Source organism: Oryx dammah, unplaced genomic scaffold (assembly GCF_014754425.2).
Source record: "Oryx dammah isolate SB20612 unplaced genomic scaffold, SCBI_Odam_1.1 HiC_scaffold_29, whole genome shotgun sequence".
Classification (NCBI taxonomy): Eukaryota; Metazoa; Chordata; class Mammalia; order Artiodactyla; family Bovidae; genus Oryx; species Oryx dammah.
This window is the reverse complement of record NW_024070213.1, coordinates 46,484,395-46,505,646: the sequence shown is the minus strand read 5'-3', so window position 1 is coordinate 46,505,646 and position 21,252 is coordinate 46,484,395. Positions and strand designations below refer to the sequence as shown.

The window sequence follows — 21,252 nt, the reverse complement described above, 5'->3', positions numbered from 1 at the left end:
TCTCTCACCAGAATGAATGCAGTCGTCCCTTAACTTATCTTCTCTTGCTCTACTGACTGTGATCCTTTCCTGATGCAATGAAAATGATCTTCCTTAAACGGACATCTAGTCACGCCATGCTCTCAGTGTTTTTCCATTGTCCCTCCACCCCTGCTCATAAACTCCTTAGCATATCTTATGAGAAGTCCTGCAGGACCCACCTTGGCTTACATTTCTGGCCACATCAGCTCTTGCTGTTCTCCTCATCAGGGCTCTGGCCACCCTGCCTCTCCAGAATGGATCTCTCTCTCTCTCCACCTGGAACATCACCCCTCACCTGGTAAACTCCAGCTCAGTCTTCAAGCCTCCATTTAGGTTGAACTCAGTAGGACATCCATCCTATACTGCCTCCACCCCAGATCAGCTGACAACCCTGGGACAGGACACACCCATCAGGGTACCTAGTGTCTGTCTTTAATCAACCGTCATTCCTGTTGGTCTAAAGCAATGGGACTCACAGATCCTATTTGTGTGGGTCACAAATATGGGGGCCCTAAGGTACCTTGTCATGGTTACTCACTAAATGAATGGAAACTCTGGATGGAGGAGAAGAAAAGTCAGGGAAGTCCCACTATCTTTTCACCCTAGATGGGAAGTCACTTAGCTTCTCCGGTCTCTTTTCACATGTGCACTAAAAGAGGCTGGACGAATTGACAGATGAACGGATAAAGAAGTTGTGGTACCTATATACAACAGAATATTACTCAGCCATAAAAAGGGACGCATTTGAGTCAGTTCCAGTGAGGTGGATAAACCCAGAGCCTGTTAGACAGAGTGAAGTAAGTCAGAAAGAGAAAAACAAATATCGTAACACATATATGGAATCTAGAAAAATGGTATTGGTAAACGTATTTGCAGGGCAGGAATACAGATACAAACATAGAGAACAGACATGTAGACACAGTGGGGGAAAGAGAGGGTGGGACAAATTGAGAAAGTAGCATTGAAATATATACATTATCATATGTAAAACAGATAGCTAGTGGGAATTTGCTGGATAACACAGGGAAGTTAATGCTGTACTCTGCGACAACCTAGAGGGGTGGGATGGGGTGGGGAGAAGGTTCAAGAGGGAGGAGACATGAATACTTTAGGCTGATTCATGTTATTGTATGGCAGAAACCAACACAACATAGGAAAGCAATTATTCTCCAATTAAAAATAATTTAAAAAGCACTGGATAGGAGCAGTTATTCTCGGCTCAGGGTCTTGGCCTGTGAAGAAAGAAATGGGCTTTTAGGGGCAATTTGCAATATTTCAAAACGTACAAGGGAAACCACACATGTTCCTCTGATGTGGCTACAGGCCAACAGAAACTTCAGGTCACTCCGCAGTAAGAAAGTGCTAATTAATGGGCAATACCGGTTATATCACATTGGGTAAGGTCATGATTAGCAATTATTGACATCTTTGATCAATAAAACACAGGAAGATAAAACACATTCTGAACAGTCTGTTCACGTGTAATGTTTTTAAAATCACGAGGACCATGAGGCAAAATAATGAAACAGTCTTTGGATGGGAGAGCAGAGACCAGACTTTTAAGATGGGGCCAGTTTCCCTTTCAACTGGCTGGAAGGCAGTCTCCACAGGTGCTCCTGCGCAAGGGCCCCAGAGGGCGCAGGATGGGCTGTGGCCCAGTCCCGAAGCCTCTCTCTAGCAGGTGCAGCTCAGCTCTCCCCACCACCACCTGTTCACTTGGAAACCCTGCCCGATGCACCCAGAGTCTGTCACCAACCTGGAAGCAGCTGAGGTCTCAGGATTCACGAGTCAGGGGCTGAAAGCGTGGTCTTGCCACGCGGGGGCGCCCTCACTCCACCCACCGAGATCCCAAGGCCCAGCTGGAACCGGAGGATAGCTCCATTCCTGAAGCCCCCGCAGGGTCGTGGGTTCATGGTGCTCAGTGCCACTGCCCATGTGTTCTGAGAAGACACCTCCCATCCTGCCTGACAGAGGGGTGTTGCCTTGAGGTCACTCATCTGTGATTCTTAACGGAGACAGGCTGGAAGGGACTCCACCTGCTCAGAGGGGAGAAACATCCCAAGATAAGCCTGGATGGAAACTCAATTCAGAAAGTGGACAGAGAACATCGGCTGCCTTCCCCTGCTCTCGAGAGCAGGGTGGGGGTTGGAGGTGGTGGTGGGGGAACAGGTGTGCTCACATCAAACACATACTCTGGCTTCAGGACCAACGGTTTAAAGACTCTTGAGGGAGTTCTTTTAAGACTGTAAGACTGAGAGACAGGTACACATGACGGAGGGAAGTGGGGAGGGCCAGAGACCAGGCGAGGAGGAGTTCTGACCCTGCTCTGCTAGGCACAGTCATAAGCCACAGAGCAGCCAGACAGGTATGAAGCAGGCAGGCTGTACAGCTAGGGTCCAAAAGATGGTGGTTCAAATCCTGAAGCAGCCCACGTGTACCTGAGCAGGTTACCTTGACTACCCGCGCTTCCCTCTTCACCACAATAACAGGGAGAGTGTAACCATACCTGCCTTTTAAACTTGATGTATGGATCTAGCAGGACAATATATGCAAACCCTCATGGTACCTGGATCAGGAAGGCACTCAGGAACAGAGGTAACTCATGCTGACATATGACAGGGATAAGGATTAAAACAAACTTTGACCAGTTATATGTTGTGACTTCAGTTTGCTTGCTTGGGGACTTTCAGGCTAGGTGGATTCTACAGTCCCTTCCACTTCAGATGGTTTGTTATTCCGTAACAAATGCCACTCCCCACACAGTCATCTATGCCTCTCACAAGCCGAGAGCTTTCTCCAGCTGCTGGATACCTGCCCTCCACATTGGGAGGGCTGGAAGGAAGTCACAGCTACCAGAGCAGCAGCAATGATCAGTACATGACCCTGGGGTCAGGCCAGCTGCCCTCAGCTCCCACTTTCGTAGGTATGCAGCCCAACATACCATCTCAGTCCCTCAGTCTCCCACTGGGAAAACAAAGATTAATAATGGTACCTGTGGCAAGGATTGCAAGGGGAGGGAATGAAATCCCAGTTGTCAGGCATTTAGAACTGTGCCAGGCACTCAGCGAGCACTTCGATACATGTTAGCCATCACTACCACTTTGATTTGTTTTACAGAATAGGCAGTGATCTTACTGGAATGCTTAGATGAAGGTTGTCTGATCCAAAATTAGAAGAGGGATGTTTTCATTAAAGCTATAGACAGAGCATTAGACTGGAAGACAAGAGATGCTTCCTAGACCAAGCTTTGCCTCGAACATTTCATGAGGTAAACGGATTTCAAGCCAACAGTCAGAAAAATGAAGGCACTGGGTAGCCTTAGGGCCCCTCCAAACCCGGCAGTCAGAGGCCGTATCCCTGGGTGGATTTAGGTAGTTCCCATCTCCATGGGGTCGCTAAGAGTCGGACACGACTGAGCGACTTCACTTTCACTTTTCACTTTCATGCATTGGAGAAGGAAACGGCAACCCACTGCAGTGTTCTTGCCTGGAGAATCGCAGGGACGGGGGAGCCTGGTGGGCTGCCGTCTATGGGGTCGCAGAGTCGGACACGACTGAAGTGGCTGAGCAGCAGCAGCAGCAGCCCCTCTGTGTTGCAGCCGCCCCATTTGGAGGGGCGTGGGAGCCTGCACCCCGCGCGTGCTCACCTGAGGTACTCATAGAGTCCGTACATGGGCAGGAAGTCGATGTCGGACAGGAACATGTAGGGCGTGCCCACGCGCTTCATGGCCACGTTGCGCAGCAGGTTCACGGGGTAGAACTGGCCCTCCTTGTACACGATGTGGTAGGCCACGTTGTGGCGGCCCATGAGCACCTCGGAGCCCTGCGCGTAGCGGAGGAACTGCTGGGCCTCGGCGTCCGACAGGTAGAGTGCCAGGCTGACGGGCCCCTCCCAGTGCTTGCAGATGGCCTCCAGCATCTGGAGCCTGCAAGCAGAAAGGACACATGACGCACCTGCGCATGCGCGGGCCTCACCGGCGTAACCAACCGTGATCTGCGTATCTGTGCATCGTCCGCCAGCCTGGGGCTAGTGCCAAATCCAAACCCCTGCTCCAAGCATTAATTAAACATTATGTGACGGGGACCAATCACCAAACCTCAGTTCCTTTATCTACAAAATGGGCACAAAACACTCACCTTTTTGCTTCTAGCCTTTGAATGTTTACAACCAGACAGGTGATATGGAATCACATTTCACTGTAAGCCTTTTCAGACTCCTCTTCAACAGTGGGTGGGGAAATGTACATGAAATGATGTAAAGATCCCTTTCCAGCTTAAAAGTCCCCCACCTCCCCCTCTCGGTCAGCAAAGGTAGACAGCAGTGCTACTACTCTCCTGAAGCAGGGACCGGCATAGGAGGCTTAGCCAAAGGGAGGCCATGAGTTACAAGGAGCATGAACAAGCTGTAAAAATAAGAGTGATAATAACCACAATTATTGACTCATTACTATGCACCAGACTCTTCCCAAATCCTGTGCCCCTATCTGTCGTTCCCCCCATTCTGATGAAGTAATTGAGGCTCCAGGTGTCCAGTCAGCTTTAGTTCTTGAACCTTGACTGTGTGGACACCTATCTGGACAGGACTTTGAAGACAGACACTGGCAAACGGAAGGGAAAAAAACAAAACATGTGAATGCTGGAAACAAAAGTGAGCCGGGGGTGATGCTGTCTTCATTTTTTAGAGCCCTTCCTGCTCTAGGGCACCTTGCAATTTTGCAAGGCTACCTGGGAGACACTGGGCCATGGAGAGTAGGGGGGAAAATAGAGCCCAGATAAAAAACAAAAGGTGCTCCCAACCAAGAGGGTTCTGCAAAAATGGAGAGAGATCTAGAAAAAAAAAATTTTTTTTCCTCCAGAAGCATTAGAAGTGCCTGCTACATAAAATCTATGATTAAAAAAACAGCCAAAGCCCATTTCAATTTTTTTTTCCCCTACCCAGCAAGAGGTACAGAATCAGAATGCTCACTTTATTTGGACAATTACTAGGAAATAGATTCCATGCATTTCCATGCTTCTAAACAAAAGAAAACGGGCACACCTATCTTGTGTCCATGGTTTTCCTGATGGACTTTCAGTTTCCTGTCAGTAATTCTGTGGATTGGTATTGCCTGGATTTGCTTCCTCTTTCACTAAGGAGGATTAAGGTATTCATCGGGGGAAAATGCCCTCCATTTCTCATACTTTATAGCACTTGTTAATCAAATTGACCACAGCCAGTTTTGAAAGAGGCACTGTATTCTCCACAATGCTTGATTTCACTGAAATTTGTGTTCAGCCTCTGCTACAAGGCCCCTGGTTTCTGCTGGGCTCTGAGACCCTGGGATTTTGAATGATCCCACTTGCATCTCAGTCTCTGTCTGCAAAATGGAAGGACTCTGCAATTGGATGAGAGAGCTGTTTATACAAAGTCTTTGAAATTTGGGGAGTAAAGGGCAAGGATAATTTCTGCATCCATGTGTATGTCAGAACTGCTAGAGGGGATGGGATGCAGGAGGTATGACTGAGTGTGAAGGGAGGCCAGCTTTGGCTGTGGACTCTCCCACTGACCTGCTTTTGGACTCTGTCTGAGTTTTCTAAGCAAGGAGCAAGCCCTGCCTAATCCAACTCGTCTTCCGCTCTCAGCAAAGAGTTTAGAGTGAGGACAGAGACACAAAATACTTAGGGTTTTCGGGAGAAAGGTGCTGGTAATGTGACAAACGTCACAGCCACGTGGACTCTACAGGAAACAGCGCCAGAGGTTCCAGAAAACCTCAGTGAGTGAAAATGAGGGATGGCACGACCACTTCCTGTCTCTCTGCCACCGGCTCCAATCTCTCTTGTCCCTTAAAACCAGATCTCTGCCGGGATCTGAGCAACAGGCAGACGGACAAACCGAGGTTCATCATGATGATGATAAAAGAGAGAATGTGATCATGATACAATAAACCTCTACCACATACCTGTTGTTTACGACATGCCAGCCACATTTGGGCTGTTAGCACTTTTAAGACTCACAGTAACGCTATAAACACAGTGCAGAGTCTCATCACTGTGTTACAGGGGAGGATGCTCCAGGAGGTGAAGTGACTTCTTTCAAGTCACATAGCTACAAGGCAGACAGGCTGGATCCACACACCCAGGTCTGACTCCAGTGCCCGGGATCCAGACCACTACGCAGCATGAACTGGGTTTGGCTGAGAAAGATGTCCCCATCACCTGTCTCCCCAAACAGGAACCTGGTCTAAGCTTGGCATCAGTTTCCCTTTATTCCCTCCTCCTCCTCTTCCTCCTTGGTCTCTCTTGGGGTCAGAGGTTCCCCCATCGTCTTCATTCTTCTTCTGGTTGTTTCCCCCTAAACACACTTGTTCCTGAAGGTCTATCCCTGTGTAGTTCTTGTTGACACTGAGCTTTGTGCTGAGTCTTTCTTAGGAAGATAAGGATCTGGCATATCAAGGACCTGGACCAATGTAGAGGGTTTCAAGAGACAAAGATTAATTCTGCAACTGCAGTATCATCCATTTAGAAAGAATCTCTGAGATTTTCAGTCTGATTACACCATCATTATGATGAAAGGGCTCAGCCTCAGGGAGGGTCTTAACTTGCTGAAGAGCACACAGTGTACGAGAGGAAATGCTGACCCCAGGACCCATCCTGATGCTCTGTCCCCTGCTCTCCCCTCCCTGTGAGAGCCCACCATTGCTTCATGCTGGGAAGAGGAGGGCAAAGGCTCAGGAATGCCTAGAGACATCTGGAAGGCCTTCTGCTTTCAGATGTCTGAAAAAGGCAGGGCTTCCCCAAGGGGGTCCTACTGAGACAGGGAGCCCCAGACAGTCTGTGGAGGTGTCAGGGAGCAGGCAGGGAGATGGCAGAGTCCAAAATCTGGAAGACTGGGCTTGGAAGGAATTCTAGAATGTCAGTCATTCCCAGCAGCCAGGCAGGTGGCCACTCAGCCTCTGCTGGAATGGGGAACCCGCTCCCTACAAGGCAGATGACTCCAATCTGGTACCCTGAGCAAGGCAGGCTGAGGGGTCCAGAGGGTAACTGAGGGTTCTGGGCTCAGGCAGAACTAGGTCTGAACTCTGACCTCTGTCAGTATCTCTGGGCAAGTGACCATAGTTGTTTGTGCTTCCATTTCCGCACATGCATATAGGGGACAATCATACCTTAGTCAATGACAAATTGGCTATAAACTCTTGGCCCTCTATCTACATGCTTTGCTGTTACCCTCCTCCCTCACTGATTCTGGGCTGGCCATGGGACATGCTTTGGTCAATGGGATATTAACAAATGTGACACAAACAGGGGACTTGAAAAGTGGTTGGTGGGTGGGGCTTGCCCAGGGCTGCTCCTGGAACCTTGTGACCACTGCCCCGTGAACAGCCTTAGTCATGACCATCAGGTGTCTGTCACAGAACTGGCTATGCAGTACTCGGTACATGGGGGCTTCCCTGGTGCCTTAGTGGTAAAGAATTCGCTGCAGTGTGGGAGCTGCAGGGGATGTGGGTTTGATCCTTGGATTGGGAAGATCCCCTAGAGGAGGGCATGGCAACTCACTCCAGTATTCTTGCCTGGAAAATTCCATGGACAGAGGAGCCTGGTGGGCTACAGTCCACAGGGTTGCAAAGAGTTGGACACGACTGAAGCTACAGCACACAGCCATACTCGGTACTTGACACCTGCAATTCCTGCCTTTCAAATACACACACCTCCAGCAAATATCGACTGAGCATCTGCAGGTATTGTGCTGGGCCCCAGAATGAAAGAAAAACAAGGTTTTTGAATGCATTTCTAGAGAGAAGATAATAAGCAGACCAAGATAAGATCAGAGTGAACTGAGGGCTAGAGGGGCCACAGAAGAGGAAACGGGATAAAGAATAAGGGTGAGGGCAAGTGGAAAGGTCAGTGTGAGCCCTGGACAAGCAGAAAGCCTGGTCTTGATCTTGAGAAAGCCTGGGCGAAAAGTTTTCCAAGAAAAGGGAGGAGCCCTTGGGATACAGAGTTTAGTGTGTTCTCAAGTAAGAAGAAACAGGACCAGTGTGGATGGCATATGGACAGGCGAGGGGCAGAAGGAGAGAGGTGTTCGGGGATGGTCAGGATCAGGTCTTACAGGGATATCAAGGTCTCGGTGGGCAGCAGTAAGACTATTCTTAAGGCAATAAGAATGCATCAGAGAGTTCTAATGATGTGACCTGCTGTATATATATTTAAAGATCGCCCTGGCTGTCACATAGTGAAAGGAGTACTTTTCACTCTCCAGAATGATGCTTTTCAAGCTTCAGCAGGCTGAGGGTCACCTGGGAGGCTTATTATAACACAGATTCCTGGGCCCCGCTGCAGAGATCCCTGTTGGGCAGATCTGGGGTGAGATCCATGTATCTGTGCTCTAACAAGGTCCCAAGAGATGCTGTGCTGCAATGGGATCTAAGAATGGGACCGCGTTAGCACAGTTCATGTTCTCTTTCCCTCACTTGCAGAAAACAAACAGCAGGCCCATCAGCCACATGAGCCCCTGGAACTGCAGATGGTATTTCAAAGGCTTCATTCAAGAAGCAGGGAAGGGCAAGCGTCTCCTGACCAGGTGGCAGGGATGCTGTAATCAGGATCCCTCCTGGCCAGCTCTCTCTGTCCTTTCGATCATCCTCCGGAGTGAGTGGCCGGGCAAGGAGCAGCCCTGCCGGGTCCACCACTGCAGCGGGCGACATTCATTCTTTCTGAACAGAATTCTAGAGGGAGCTGGGCACAGGAGCCCACATGCCGGCTCCCCTAATTCGTTGTGGCACTCACGTAGGGCCTACTTCTGACTCAGAGGTTTACAAACATACCCGAAATGTTTCTTCAATTAAAAATCAATCCAAGAGGCACCAGTCAGCCGGCTGCATCATAATTGGATGTGTGGGATGGAGTGGAAGGAGGCATTTCCGCCGTCCTCATCAGCTTGTGTGCTGCTGCTTTATAATTTCTGATTATGTCCCGCTAAGCGTCTCTTGCTTGGGTGTGGAATTCCTTGAGTTCTCTGAGGTATTGTCTGGATGGCAGTACTTGTCACAATGCGTTAGGGGGGAATCACCCGTCTGCCATGCTGGGGGATTCGTGTGCTTTGAAGGGAAGGCACCTGCGCTTGGTATTTGCAGCTGATGTGAGAGGTGCCTGGCCTGTCTTTAAGGGGGTGGTGAGGGCAGGTGCCAGGTCTCCTGCAGCCCAGGCCGGGAGGATGCTCAGGGCTGGCCACAGAAGGAGGGGCTCTGTCCTGTCTGTATTCTTTCATTGATAACAAGTATATACGTAAGGATGGATTTGGGTTGTTAATAATTTTTTTCCTTTTTCTTGGTGGGGGAGGGGGGGCGGGTTACGATGTATATGGGATCTTAGTTCCCCAACCAGGGATTGAGCCGGTGCCCCCTGCGGTGGAAGTGCAGATTCTTAACGACTAGACCACCTCTGAAGCCCTTTCCTTCTAACTGTTGGTGAATTCCAGGTTGCAAATGCCATAGCCAGCATAAAGGTAAAAACCATTAAGAGAACTGTGCTCGTGTTTGTGGCACATTTGCTAATCACTGGGTACTTTCCAGTCTCTTACTTTGTAAAGCATAGATGGTAACCTATGAACCTATGACCATGAACCTATTATTGTCACTTCATAGGTAAGTAGCTGCTGTTGCTAAGTCGCTTCAGTTGCTAAGTCGCTTCAGTCGTGTCTGACTCTGTGCGACCCCATAGACGGCAGCCCACCAGGCTTCCCCATCCCTGGGATTCTCCAGGCAAGATACTGGAGTGGGTTGCCATTTCCTTCTCCAATGCGTGAAAGTGAAGTCACTCAGTTGTGTCCGACTCTTAGTGACCCCATGGACTGCAGCCTACCAGGCTCCTCCGTCCATGGGATTTTCCAGGCAAGAGTACTGGAGTGGGGTATAGGTAAGTATAGTGAGGCTCAAACAGCCTAAATAACTTGTCTAAATTCATATGGTTAGTCTGTAGTGCAACTTGACTTTGAACCCAAGTCTTCCTCTCCTTTATCCCTCTACTTTATTTTCTCTCTCCTAAATACCTACCCTGTGCAGATGCTGTGGTCAGAGTCTCTGGGTCCAGCAAGCACTAACTGAACATCATTATGTCCCAGGGCTTTCCCAGAGAGTCTCACATTTTTCTCCTGAGTTCACAGGTGGCCATTGGCTACTGATCTTGATGGAGAATATCTTGGCAATAAACTGAATATACAAATAGAAGGTGTGACTATGACCAAGGAAAGCCAGGATGCTCTGAAAGATGGGAAACTGGGATCCCCTGGAACTCACTCACCGGGGCAGATCATAGTCTCTGAGCTTCATGTGCCTCCTCTGGGGGGACTGAGATATATTTACACTGCCTGGAGAACAGAAGACCAAGCCTGACCATTGTGCAGCACAAGGACCAAGGATTAGGTTTTGTTTTCATTTTAAATGGCACAGAGAAGAAGGAAAAATAAACACGAAGAGTGGACTGTTCTGGTGGGTGGCCTGCTGCTGTGCTTGGTGGGAGAGGGCGTGTGCACCCAGGCTGGTAAGGAAGGGGAGGGGTGACTTGGGACATGGGTCTAGGTCAGCCCCTCATGCAGCCTCACTGGCAGCCTGGCAGGTTTGAGCTGGAAGAGTTGGCCACCTACCCTGGTTTCCCCAAGCCCTGCCCACCTGGCTGACGTCATTTGCTCTCTCCTTCCTCCCCCTAGCACCTAAGCCCTAACTGTGTGCATCCCAGCGGGCCTGGTGTCCTCTCCTTCCTCGCAGGGGCCTCCTCCTCTCCCTGAAGGCTTCTACTGTCAGTCCACCCAGCCTCCAGCTCAATGGAGGCAGAACCCCTCTTGGGGGTATTCCCCATTTCTTCCATTCTCTGCCCTAGCCAGGACAGGGGCTCCTTCCATGGGTTCTCATAGCACCTGTCTGTTGTCCAACCTGTTCCCTGCCTGTGGCAGCCTGAATTCTCAGTTGGCCCCAAGACTCTTGCCCCAGCTCCTAGTGTACGGTCCTGGATCACCTCTCCCTCGAGTGTGAGCAGAACCTGGTACTATTCTATACAATAGACTAGTACGGCTGTGATTATGTCATATAACAGACTGGGGAGATTCTCCTACTGGATTTGAAGAAGGAAGCTGCTCCACACAGCTAAGACCTAAGGGTGGCCTCTAGGAGCCCAGAAGGATCCCAACTAACAGCCAGCAAGGAAATGGGGACCTTGGTCCTAGAGCTGAGTTCTGCCAAAACCTGAATGAGCTTAGACGTGCACCCTGACTCCCAGGTAAGACTACAGTCCAGTCAACACCTGGATTTCAGGCCTGAGACCCCAAGCAGAGAACCTGCTAACATGTACCCAGACTTCTGATCCATGACACAGTCAGAAAAGAAAAAAGTGTTTCTAAAGCTGCAAGATCTGTGGTGACTGATTAAACCACAATAGGAAACAAATGCATGATCTGAGTCCTGAGTTCACTACATGTTCTGTGAGGGCGGAATAGGGTCTTATATATTCCCAGCCCCACAAGAGTCGGCCAACACAGTAACAGATGCTTACATAGTATCTGCTGAGAAATCATGTGAATTTTGGAGATGAGAAAACTGGGGTCCTGAGAAGGGAAAGGCCTTTCCTGAGAGGACACGGCAGGTCAAGGACCTAGCTGCTGCCAGAACCTCTGTACTTGTCCTTTTCGTCCCATTTGGTCTTTGTTGTTACCTGTTATGAAATCACTGTGGACAGTGACAGCAACTATGAAATTAAAAGATGCTTGCTCCTTGGAAAGCCATGACAAACCCAGACAGCGTACTAAAAAGCAGAGACATCACTTTGTTGACAAAGGTCTGTATAGTCAAAGCTATGATTTTTCCAGTAGTCACGTACAGATGTGAGAGTCGGACCATAAAGAAGGCTGAGCACTGAAGAACTGATGCCTTCAAACTGTGGTGCTGGAGAAGACTCTTGCGAGTCCCTTGGACTGTAAGGAGATCAAGCCAGTCAATCTTAAAGGAAATCAACCCTGAATATTCATTGGAAGGACTGATGCTGCAGCTCCAATACTTTGGCCACCTGATGCAAAGAGCTGATTCATTGGAAAAGACCCTGATGCTTGGAAAGACTGAAGACAAAAGGAGAAAAGGGTGGCAGAAGGTGAAATGGTTAGAGAACATCCCCAACTCAATGGACATGAGTTTGAGCAAACTCTGGGAGATAGTGAAGGACAGGGAAGCCTGGTGTGCTGCAATCCATGGGATCGCAAAGAACTGGACACGACTTAGCAACTGAACGATGGCCAGCAAGTTCTGCACAGGTGTTCTGGAGTCTGTGACTCTCCAGGAAACCACTAGCCATGAAGCAGTTTAATTCCATGAGCTGTCATTTGCTAAGAAGCAGTGGGACTCACCGCCTCCACAGCTACTGTCAACACGCATCATTCCCAGATACCTCCGGAGGCCAGGTTCCCCCTCATTCTCTGGGGGACTCGGGCTGCTTACTGTCTGTGAACCATCTTGTGTCTCAGTGCTTGTTTCTTCATTTTGCCGATTCTCCAATCACTCGTGACTAATCACAAGTGACATTTATCGAACACTTACTAAGTGTGCCAGGTACTGTCCTCAGCACTTTAAAGGCATGAACTTATTTCCTCCTACAACCACCCCATGAAATCATATCCACAAGCATCTCCAAAGTGGCTCAAAGACAGAATGAGGCCATCAAACTCCCTTCCTAACTATGGGAGTCGAGAGGGAATGATATGGAGAAAGCTGGGTCCAGGGCAGCCACTTGCACACCATGTGTCAATTGGAGAGGAAGCTGGCTAGCAGAGGTGGGCAGGAAGCACACAGGATGGCCAGAAATAGAAAAACTGCATAACCCTGAAAGGCTTTGAATCCACTCACCTCCTGGCAGCCAGAGATGTTTTCAAAAACATAAACCAAAGCAAAAACTCTGTGTAAATTTCTACAGTAAATTCCCATCATGTTTAGAATAAAATCCAAATAGTTTATGAATTTCTAATGTCTATAATCTTAATCTCATGCAGCTTCCATCTCAAGTCCCTCTCAAGCGATGCTTCAGCCACACTGGTCTTCTGTCAGGGTATCTGAATACACAAGGCTCTTCCAACCACAGGGCCTTTGCACTTGCTATTTTATCTGCCTGGAAAACTTTTTCATTTTTTTTTCTTTTGACAATGCACATGCTTCTCTGGTGGCTCACACAGTGAAGAATCTGCCTGCAATGCAGGAAACCCAGGTTCTATCCCTGGGTTGGGAAGATATCCTGGAGAAGGGAACGGCTACCCACTTCAGTATCCTTGCCTGAAGAATTCCATGGACAGAGGAGCCGGGCAGGCTACAGTTCATGGGGTCACAAAGAGTCAGACATGACTGAGCAACTAATACTTTCACACTCCCCCACTATGCTTGACTCCTTTTCTTATCCTCAAGTCTCTGCAGAAATGTCCCCTCCTTTGAAAGGCCTCCCCCTGATCATACCACCTAAAGAAGGTCCCTCACTTGACATTGTTAATATCGATCACTGTTCCTTCAAAGCACTTATCACAATGTGAATTATTTGACTTAACTATTTACTAGTCCCATATTATCAATACTGGATGCACATGGCAAACCTAAAATGATGCAAGGTCTTCACAAAGATTCTTACTTGACTAGTTTGCAGTGGAGCCGGACCATTATTTATTTTTTTTCTAAAGCTCCTTTGGTAATTTGATTTGTCCCCAGTTAAGGCTGAGCATCAGTACAATAGACTGTAAGCCACATAAGGGTAGGAACCACATCAGTACTTCCTGATAAAGGCTCCAAGAATGATCCCTGCATCAACACGTGTGTAAGAAAAGAAATAGCAGTTGCTTTCCAACATCAACTGTGGGTCCAGTCCAGGTGTTTCCTTATGATACACCTCCCCCTTTCCTTGAGGTAATTTGACTAGAGCTCTATTTTTTAGAATCAGTTCTTCCTCCATCCTCAAAAACAACCATCATCATCAAAATACAGGAGCCCTTGGTTTTCAGTGCTGGAGAAGGGCTGAGACTAGGCCCTGTGTTAGCAGGCTTCCATGTTCCAAGCTGGTGGGGCCATGTCTGGCTTCTCCAGGTGAAGGGCAGCTGTGAGGAGACTGTGTGGGCAGTGGGGCCCGTCTGCCTACCTGTCCATGGAGAGCTGAGCGACCAGGGTGACGTCTGTGTTGTCTGAAGCGGGCTCATACTCATAGTGCAGGAAGTACAGGTGGGTTCGGTGGACGGTGAACCGTTCTCTCCGGAATTCGTAACACAAGTCATCCTCGTCCAGTTCTGAGAGCTGCTTCTGGAGCTGAAAGGTAGGAAACAAGGCTTGGGAACAAGAAGGAAATCCCCAAGGGGGTCGGCTTGTTGCGCCCTGTCCTTCCCTGAGTTTCTTATCCACTGGACTTTGTTGATTGGCCAGTCAGAGAAGGACAGGATCCTGTCTTTGTTTTCTTCTGCAATATAATCTGATTTCAAGGAGGTGATGATAGGGGGCAGCTGGCTCAGCATCTGAGGAATGAGACCCTCTGAGCTGAGAGTGAGGGTCTCATGGCAGCAGCACTGACAAATGGATAAGCAACCACAAACTCCTTATATAAAACAAAAAACATTTTCCCTGATGACCCAGCACAACAATTTCAAACAACAGGTGGTAACTCTCAAAGAACAGAGTAATGAGAACCAAATTGAACAGTACCTTTGTGTGACCTGATGCTTTTCTCTCCATAGAGCTACAGATTTAAAACTCTATACCAAGTACTGGAAAGGAAAAGCGATCTCATAAATAAAAAAATCTCTTCCTTTAATTTCATCCAAGTTCAGTCAGTCTCAGTACCTGCTCTTTTCTCTTTCTCTTATGCTGGTGCTCTGAGATCTTTTACTTCATTAATCTGCCAGTAGGACTTCTTCACTTAGCTCTTCTATTCCTCTTCCTAACCAAATAGTGAAAGAGTGAGCTGTCCCACTAACAGGAAAGGAGGAACTTAGCATCCAGCATAAATACATGCAGATCTCAGGTTTCCAGATCTGCTGATACACAGATGTTTGATACACGGTATCCCTCCCAGGCAGAGGTGACTATACCTGTTCTACAGGTGAAGAATTGCAATGAAAAAGTTAATGAACTTCGATAGTGATGGAAATCAGACCAGTGGATATGCAGTAGCAGAATGAAAGGGCTGGGAAGAGACAGGAGAGAAGCTCTTTGGGTGATGGGGATGTTTTATGTCGCAATCAAGGTGATGGCTATATGGGAGCACACATTTGTGAAAATACATGGACACTTAGAATGGGGGGGATTTATCATATATGCAAATCATATTTCAATAAAATTTATTGAAAGAAAACAATAATTTGCCAAAGGTCACATGGTTGCTTCCAATATTTTTTCTGTTACATGAGCCTTGTCCATTATATGATGATACATACTTGAATATGGATGAAAGTTTTCATGGCTAGAATTATTAAGATTAATAGTGGAATACAATAGAACATTTTCCCAAAAAGGTGTATATATATATAAATATTTTTTAAAAATCTCCAAACCAACAGTGTAGTAATCAAGAAGAAAATACACTCACTCATTCTCTATGACCTTCATATGACTTCTATGACTTCATGTGACTTTCACCTGATTTCTATCAGCTAAGACCATTGCCTTGATAGGTTAAACCAGGGTCCCCAAGCCCTGGACCAGTGTTGGTCTGTGGCCCATTAGGAACCAGGTTGCACAGGGAGAGGTGAGCGGTTGGCGAGCAACCAAAGCTTCATTTATATTTACAGCAGCTCCCATCACTCTCCCATCACCCCCAAATGGGACTACCTAGTTGCAGGAAAACAAGCCCAAGGCTCCCAGTGATGCTATGGTATGGTGAGCTGTGTAATTGTTTCATTATCTATCACAATATAATACTACTAGAAATAAAGTACACAATAAATGTAATGTGTTTGAACCATCCTGAAAGCATTGCCCCACCCCTGCTCAGTCCATGGGAAAATTGTCTTCCAAAAAACCAGTCCCTGGTGCCAAAAAGGTTGGGAACTGTTGGGTTAAACTATGATATTATTTCTCAAGATGTGTATTCTGACAGCTGACTGCGTTAAATGGTCGATTTCTTCACTTCCCCTGCCCCACACCTTGCCCTTTGTCACGTGACTCTTGGTGCTGCCTACTACAGAGGCAAAGATTATTTCCCTAATCCTTGAACCTCCTTGGCTGGACTTGTGACTTGCTTTGGCAAACAGAATGGAGGGGAAGCAATGATGTCCCAATTGTGAGGGATCAGGTTCAAGAGGAAGTCCATACTTCTTGGGAAAATGCCTGGACTGGCCTGCTGGGAGATGAGACAGATGGCACAGAGTGGAGTCTCCCCAGCTGCCCATCATGTGAGTGAGCCCGGCCAAGGTCAGCAGAGCTGCCTCCACGAGCACTTCTCACTGTTCACGCTTTTCTCTGTACACCACCGAGGTTTTATGGGTTTTGAGCACTAGACGACAGATAGTGTCACTTTCACTACATGAGTCTGTTCCACACAACACAGGGTGGCTAGCCTCCTGGGCCCCAGCCCAATAAATGATCATAGCATTCTCCAGATGACTGAGTATAACTCCAAATGCTCGCATACATTCCCAAAGGCCACTTGGGTAATCAGTTGTGATCCAGTGATCTATGAGACATGCTCAGCTATCTTGAACATTTTTAACCTTTAGAAAGGATGTAGTCAGGGATATTCTTTGGCTTCTCAAGACCAATTTGATGTCCTTGCCTATTTGAAAGTTCCCCCTATGCCAACAGGATAGCTAACTGATATAAGGCTGGAAACTAGAATTCTCCCTCCGCCTAAGGCCCTAGGAGCCAGGTGACCCCTTCTGACTGCAGGATTAAGTTCAGTGTCTCCTGGCCTACAGGACTCCTTGCAGGCACAGCAAGCCTCTAGTGGATATACTCATAGCCACTCGTAGCATGTTAAGAAAGGGAACAGTGGCCAGTGAAAGTGCTTCTAGAGTCACTTTCTAAGAGGGTCTACTAGCAGTCCTGGGGGATAAGTAGCCTTCATCTGGGAACTGCATTGTACCGATGTGGTTCAGTGGCAGCCACTTCCCAAGGTCACCCCTAACCATCGCAATGCTTAAAGGCTAGGATCTATAACATTGCTGTTTACCAGCCACACAGAGGGCTGCGGAGAGCCCAGCAGATATGACATCAGACATACATTAGAGTCTAGGACTCTACACCAATGCCTTCCTTGAGTTTTAATATTAATTATCAACATGGTGCTCTGCACCTCTGCCCTAACGTGGACTGAGCACCTCCGGTGTGCCAGGCGCAGTGCTAAATCAGATGCACTGCTTTGTCTTCAGCACAGATCTCTGTTTTACAAAGGAGGAAACTGAGGCCCAGAAAGTGTCTGTCACCTGCCAGTTACAGCCAGAGAGCAGCAGTCTGGCCTGTGAATCCAGCCCTCGGACCTTTCACACCAGGAACATCTCACGACACAATTACTTCTTTCCTGGGGGATGGATGTGAAGGTCAAATGTGCTGGTGGAAGACACCATGCAGTGTGAACAAAGCAGGCCACAAAAATGCATCTGCAGTATGATCACAACACAGCGAAAAGACAGACCAACCAACCCCAGGCGGAAACAGACCAAAGGGAATCCACTGCAATGTCAACAAAGCTCTTTTCTGAGTGGAGGATTCACAGATGAATTTTATTGGCCTTGTTATACTTTTTTGTACTTGAGTAATTCCCTGCAATTTTCTCAAATGAGCTAATGCATGTACAAGTGCTTTGTAAACTGTAGAGTACTACACACACCTCAGAAATATTATGATTGCATTATGTTCCTTTTCAAATTCTAATCTAGGACTGCTCACTGCTGACTGTATGGCTGATGGGATTTCAGGCTGATCCCAAGGAGAGGACTAGAGCAGCTTGAAACCTGTCTCCTTCACATCCAGGTAATATCTCCAGGGAGATGCTGAGCTGGAGGGCAAGGGTGGTGTGGCTTTTGTTAACAGGGTCTGAATGCTACCCCGACTCCACACTCCAGTCATGCGGGGAGCAGGGGGTTTCCCGATCAGCAAGTCGCAGAAACAAAAGACAGATTCCTCCTGAGACAAAATGCATTTGCTAAATTGCTTCTTTGGGCAGCCAGCTGAGGCACAGGGAAATTTGGACTCAAAGGAAAATGGCCTTTAAGCCGTTTGCATTTATTTCTTCCCATCCTTAAGGACAGTGGCCTAGACTGACCCCTGAGCTGCCGATGATGATGGCTGTCATGCCTGCAGACTCTAGAGGGACAGGAACAGTGTCCTGGGGCTCTGGCCTCTGAACTTCTGCTCAAAGTCAGGAAAAACTACATGGAGAGATTATGGGGATCAGTGGGCAATGAGGCCTGACCGCTCTGACCCTCATTTGCTATGTGACCTGGAGCAAGTCACTTTTCTGGAGAGCAGGACAAAGACTTTGGGCTGTCAGGATCATGTGCTCAGCAGGCCAGGTGAGTGCTGAAAGCGCTGCGGGCACCTCCTCATCAATACTCACACGGGTCAGAGACCACCAGCAGGCCTGTTTTACAGACGAAGATGATCATTATCTGAAAGGTTTGGCCATTTGGTCAAGGTCACAGGAAACGAGCAGAGCAGCTTAGATTTACAGCTGGCGGGATTTCCTCCAAGTTCTTGCACATAATAAAGTCGCTGCAATGCCTTGTTCATTAACCTCTGGGTCTAATGCTAGATGGTTCAGTGACTGTTGAGTTCTGAATCATGTGTCCCCCTTGGTGACAGAGATCTTTGGTGCTCAGGCTGAGAGAAGTGGCCAAGTTCAGGTCAGTAGAACGTGGGTAGATTCTGGCTACTACAGGCGCCATTTTTAAGACTGCCTCATGCAAAAGCAAGAGCACTTAGTGGAAGATGCTCCGTGGAGGGCAGAGCCACAAGATGGAAGGAATCTGGACCCTGATCATGGAGAAGGGCCACTTGCCAATTAGGAACACCTGCTTGGACTTTGTGTGAGCCATAAACTTCCAGCCCGCCAAGCCCATTTTATAAGTAATTGTGTTCCCATAACTAACATGCTTACTTGAACTCTTTGAGTCAGTAAGTGATGAAGACAGTACAACAGACCAATTCAGAAGTCTCTAAGGCCACCCCTTCTTGTGACACGTGTCCTTCTGATGCCTTAGGACAACAGGTAGAAACATGGGGATAAAATAACACTTAAGAGTGTTGCTTTACACTTTCAGCACTTTTCTCTTTCAGCAGCCTCGATATCCATTTCTTCATCTGTCCCTCCCAGTAAGTGTATGAGACCAGGGGGGCTACCCTCTTGCCCCCAGTTGATGGATGAGGAAACTGAAGCACCAGGGATGTGCTCAGGAAAGCTGGGGCCCTAACACATCTCTTGGAACCTCATTCACAGTTCTTCCCTGTGGTTTCCATGAAGCGGTTAAATTGTATTAAACCACATGGACAGGCAGAAAAAGATTACCACCTCATTGGTTGCCTGCTGTGTGTACTAATGATCAAAGTTCCAGGAACCCAAAACACTGTTTTCCAAGGAAACTAAACCGTGGGCCACTTTCATTCTTTCATGGGAAGGGAGAGGCATGGGCTTAAGACCATTCAGTGAAGGTTCAGAGACGACTTCCCAGCACTGACCGAGGCTCTGAGAAGATAAAGGAGAAAATAGCATGGTCTGCTACCTCCCAGGTATCACCATTAATGTGAACATCCCACACAATTAATAGGCCCTTATTTTATGCCAAGCCCCATGCCAGGAATGAGGAATGAACCCAAGTGTCCGCATTTAAATTGTTTATACTGTCTGGTTGGGGGAATAAAGAAGTGAGTTAGCAATTGTAAAAACTGTGTATTCATAATACAAATAAAATGATGGGGGGCTGGGGAGGGAAGGGTGGTGGTGTGCTGTGTGCTACACTGACCTAAGCTCCTGACCTATCTTTCCGTATTTAGCCCTCATCAACCCTACCAGGTAGGAACAGTCCTACTTGATTCCCGTTTTACAGATGAGAAAACTGAGGCACAGAGTTTGAGTGGCCTGAAATTCCATAGGGAGTATTCCTACCGTTTTACGTGAGGCAATGTTGCTTCAGAGCTTTCCTCTTATGTTTCATGCAAGGAGCCAGTTAGGGCAAAAGTAAAAGTAGGCAGAGGTCTGTGACAAAGATGTGGGAGAGTCAAGCACCTGGCAAGTTTGGACAGATGATGTTTGGATAGATCAGAGTCTAGGGGTGTGAAGGAGGGGTGTGTGCTTGTGGCCCTGTGAGTCTCTGGACCCTGGGCTCCTTCTTCATCCCCTCTCCGGGCCACCCAGGCAAACACTGGGATGCTTCAGCTCTGAGATTTAACATGCCAAGGAGGGTCACTGGAGGCCGGCCTTGGGCAACCTGTCATGGGACTCTGAGTGCCATCCACTCTGGGTTCCTCTGCCCACTGCGTGATGAAGGAGCTGGTGACACGCGGCTCGCATGTGAGAGCAATGATGCACTCCAGGGTTTCTCGGGGGTTTCTCGGGGATACAGCTGTTTCTACAGAGCCATCTGTTCCCTGGAACTGCCGTGCAGTGATGCTGTAAAGAGTTTGTAGGATCTGTTTATATGTGTCTTATTTTTAACTTCTTGTTAAATCATGGTGTTGCCGTTTTCTTTCCTTCTTAGTGAGCTCAGTATCTGGGTGTGTGACCCTGCAGGCAGCCCATCACCCTTGTAGCACGAGGGCATTGAACTTGGAAGCTCTCATTTCAGCGATGAGGCAGAGATCTCAGAGCAGCTGGACGGGAAGGTGTCCAGGATGAGATTTCTGGTCAACACTAGTAATGAGACCTCCTGCATCCTGCAGCCCTGCTCATACCTTACCCCTCTGAGCCCTCATCCCAGCCTGGGCTCGGTTTGTTTACTGACCATTTTATAAGTGAGAAAACTGAAGCTCATAGAAGGCAAGAGTTACATTTGAAGGCACAGATCTAGTCCTAGGGCCAGGTTTTCTGATTTTTAAGTACAGGGATCTTTCCAGAGCACCACAAATACTTTAAGACAAGGATTCGTAATAGTTAATTTGTTTGACAAAATTTATCGAGCACATACCAGGCAGTCTTTTATAGGCATAAAGTTATACTGATGAATGAAACAGATAAACAGCCACACGATCCCAGAGCTTACATTCTAGTTGGAGAGATATAACCAAAAAAATAAATAAGTCCAGAATATAATCATTGATTGGTG

General features: G+C 47.9%; 1 protein-coding gene across 2 annotated transcripts in view; it reads right to left on the bottom strand.

The window, feature by feature from the left end:
• LARGE1 (LARGE xylosyl- and glucuronyltransferase 1) overlaps positions 1–21,252 on the bottom strand; it is a 614,612-nt gene that overhangs the window by 27,253 nt on the left and 566,107 nt on the right. For both annotated transcript variants that reach the window (XM_040234777.1, XM_040234778.1), the window contains exons 11-12: positions 14,148–14,311; positions 3,668–3,946 (exon numbers count right to left, since the gene is read on the bottom strand). In XM_040234777.1, the coding sequence (XP_040090711.1) occupies positions 3,668–3,946; positions 14,148–14,311 (443 nt within the window). The remainder of the gene's footprint in view (positions 1–3,667; positions 3,947–14,147; positions 14,312–21,252) is intronic.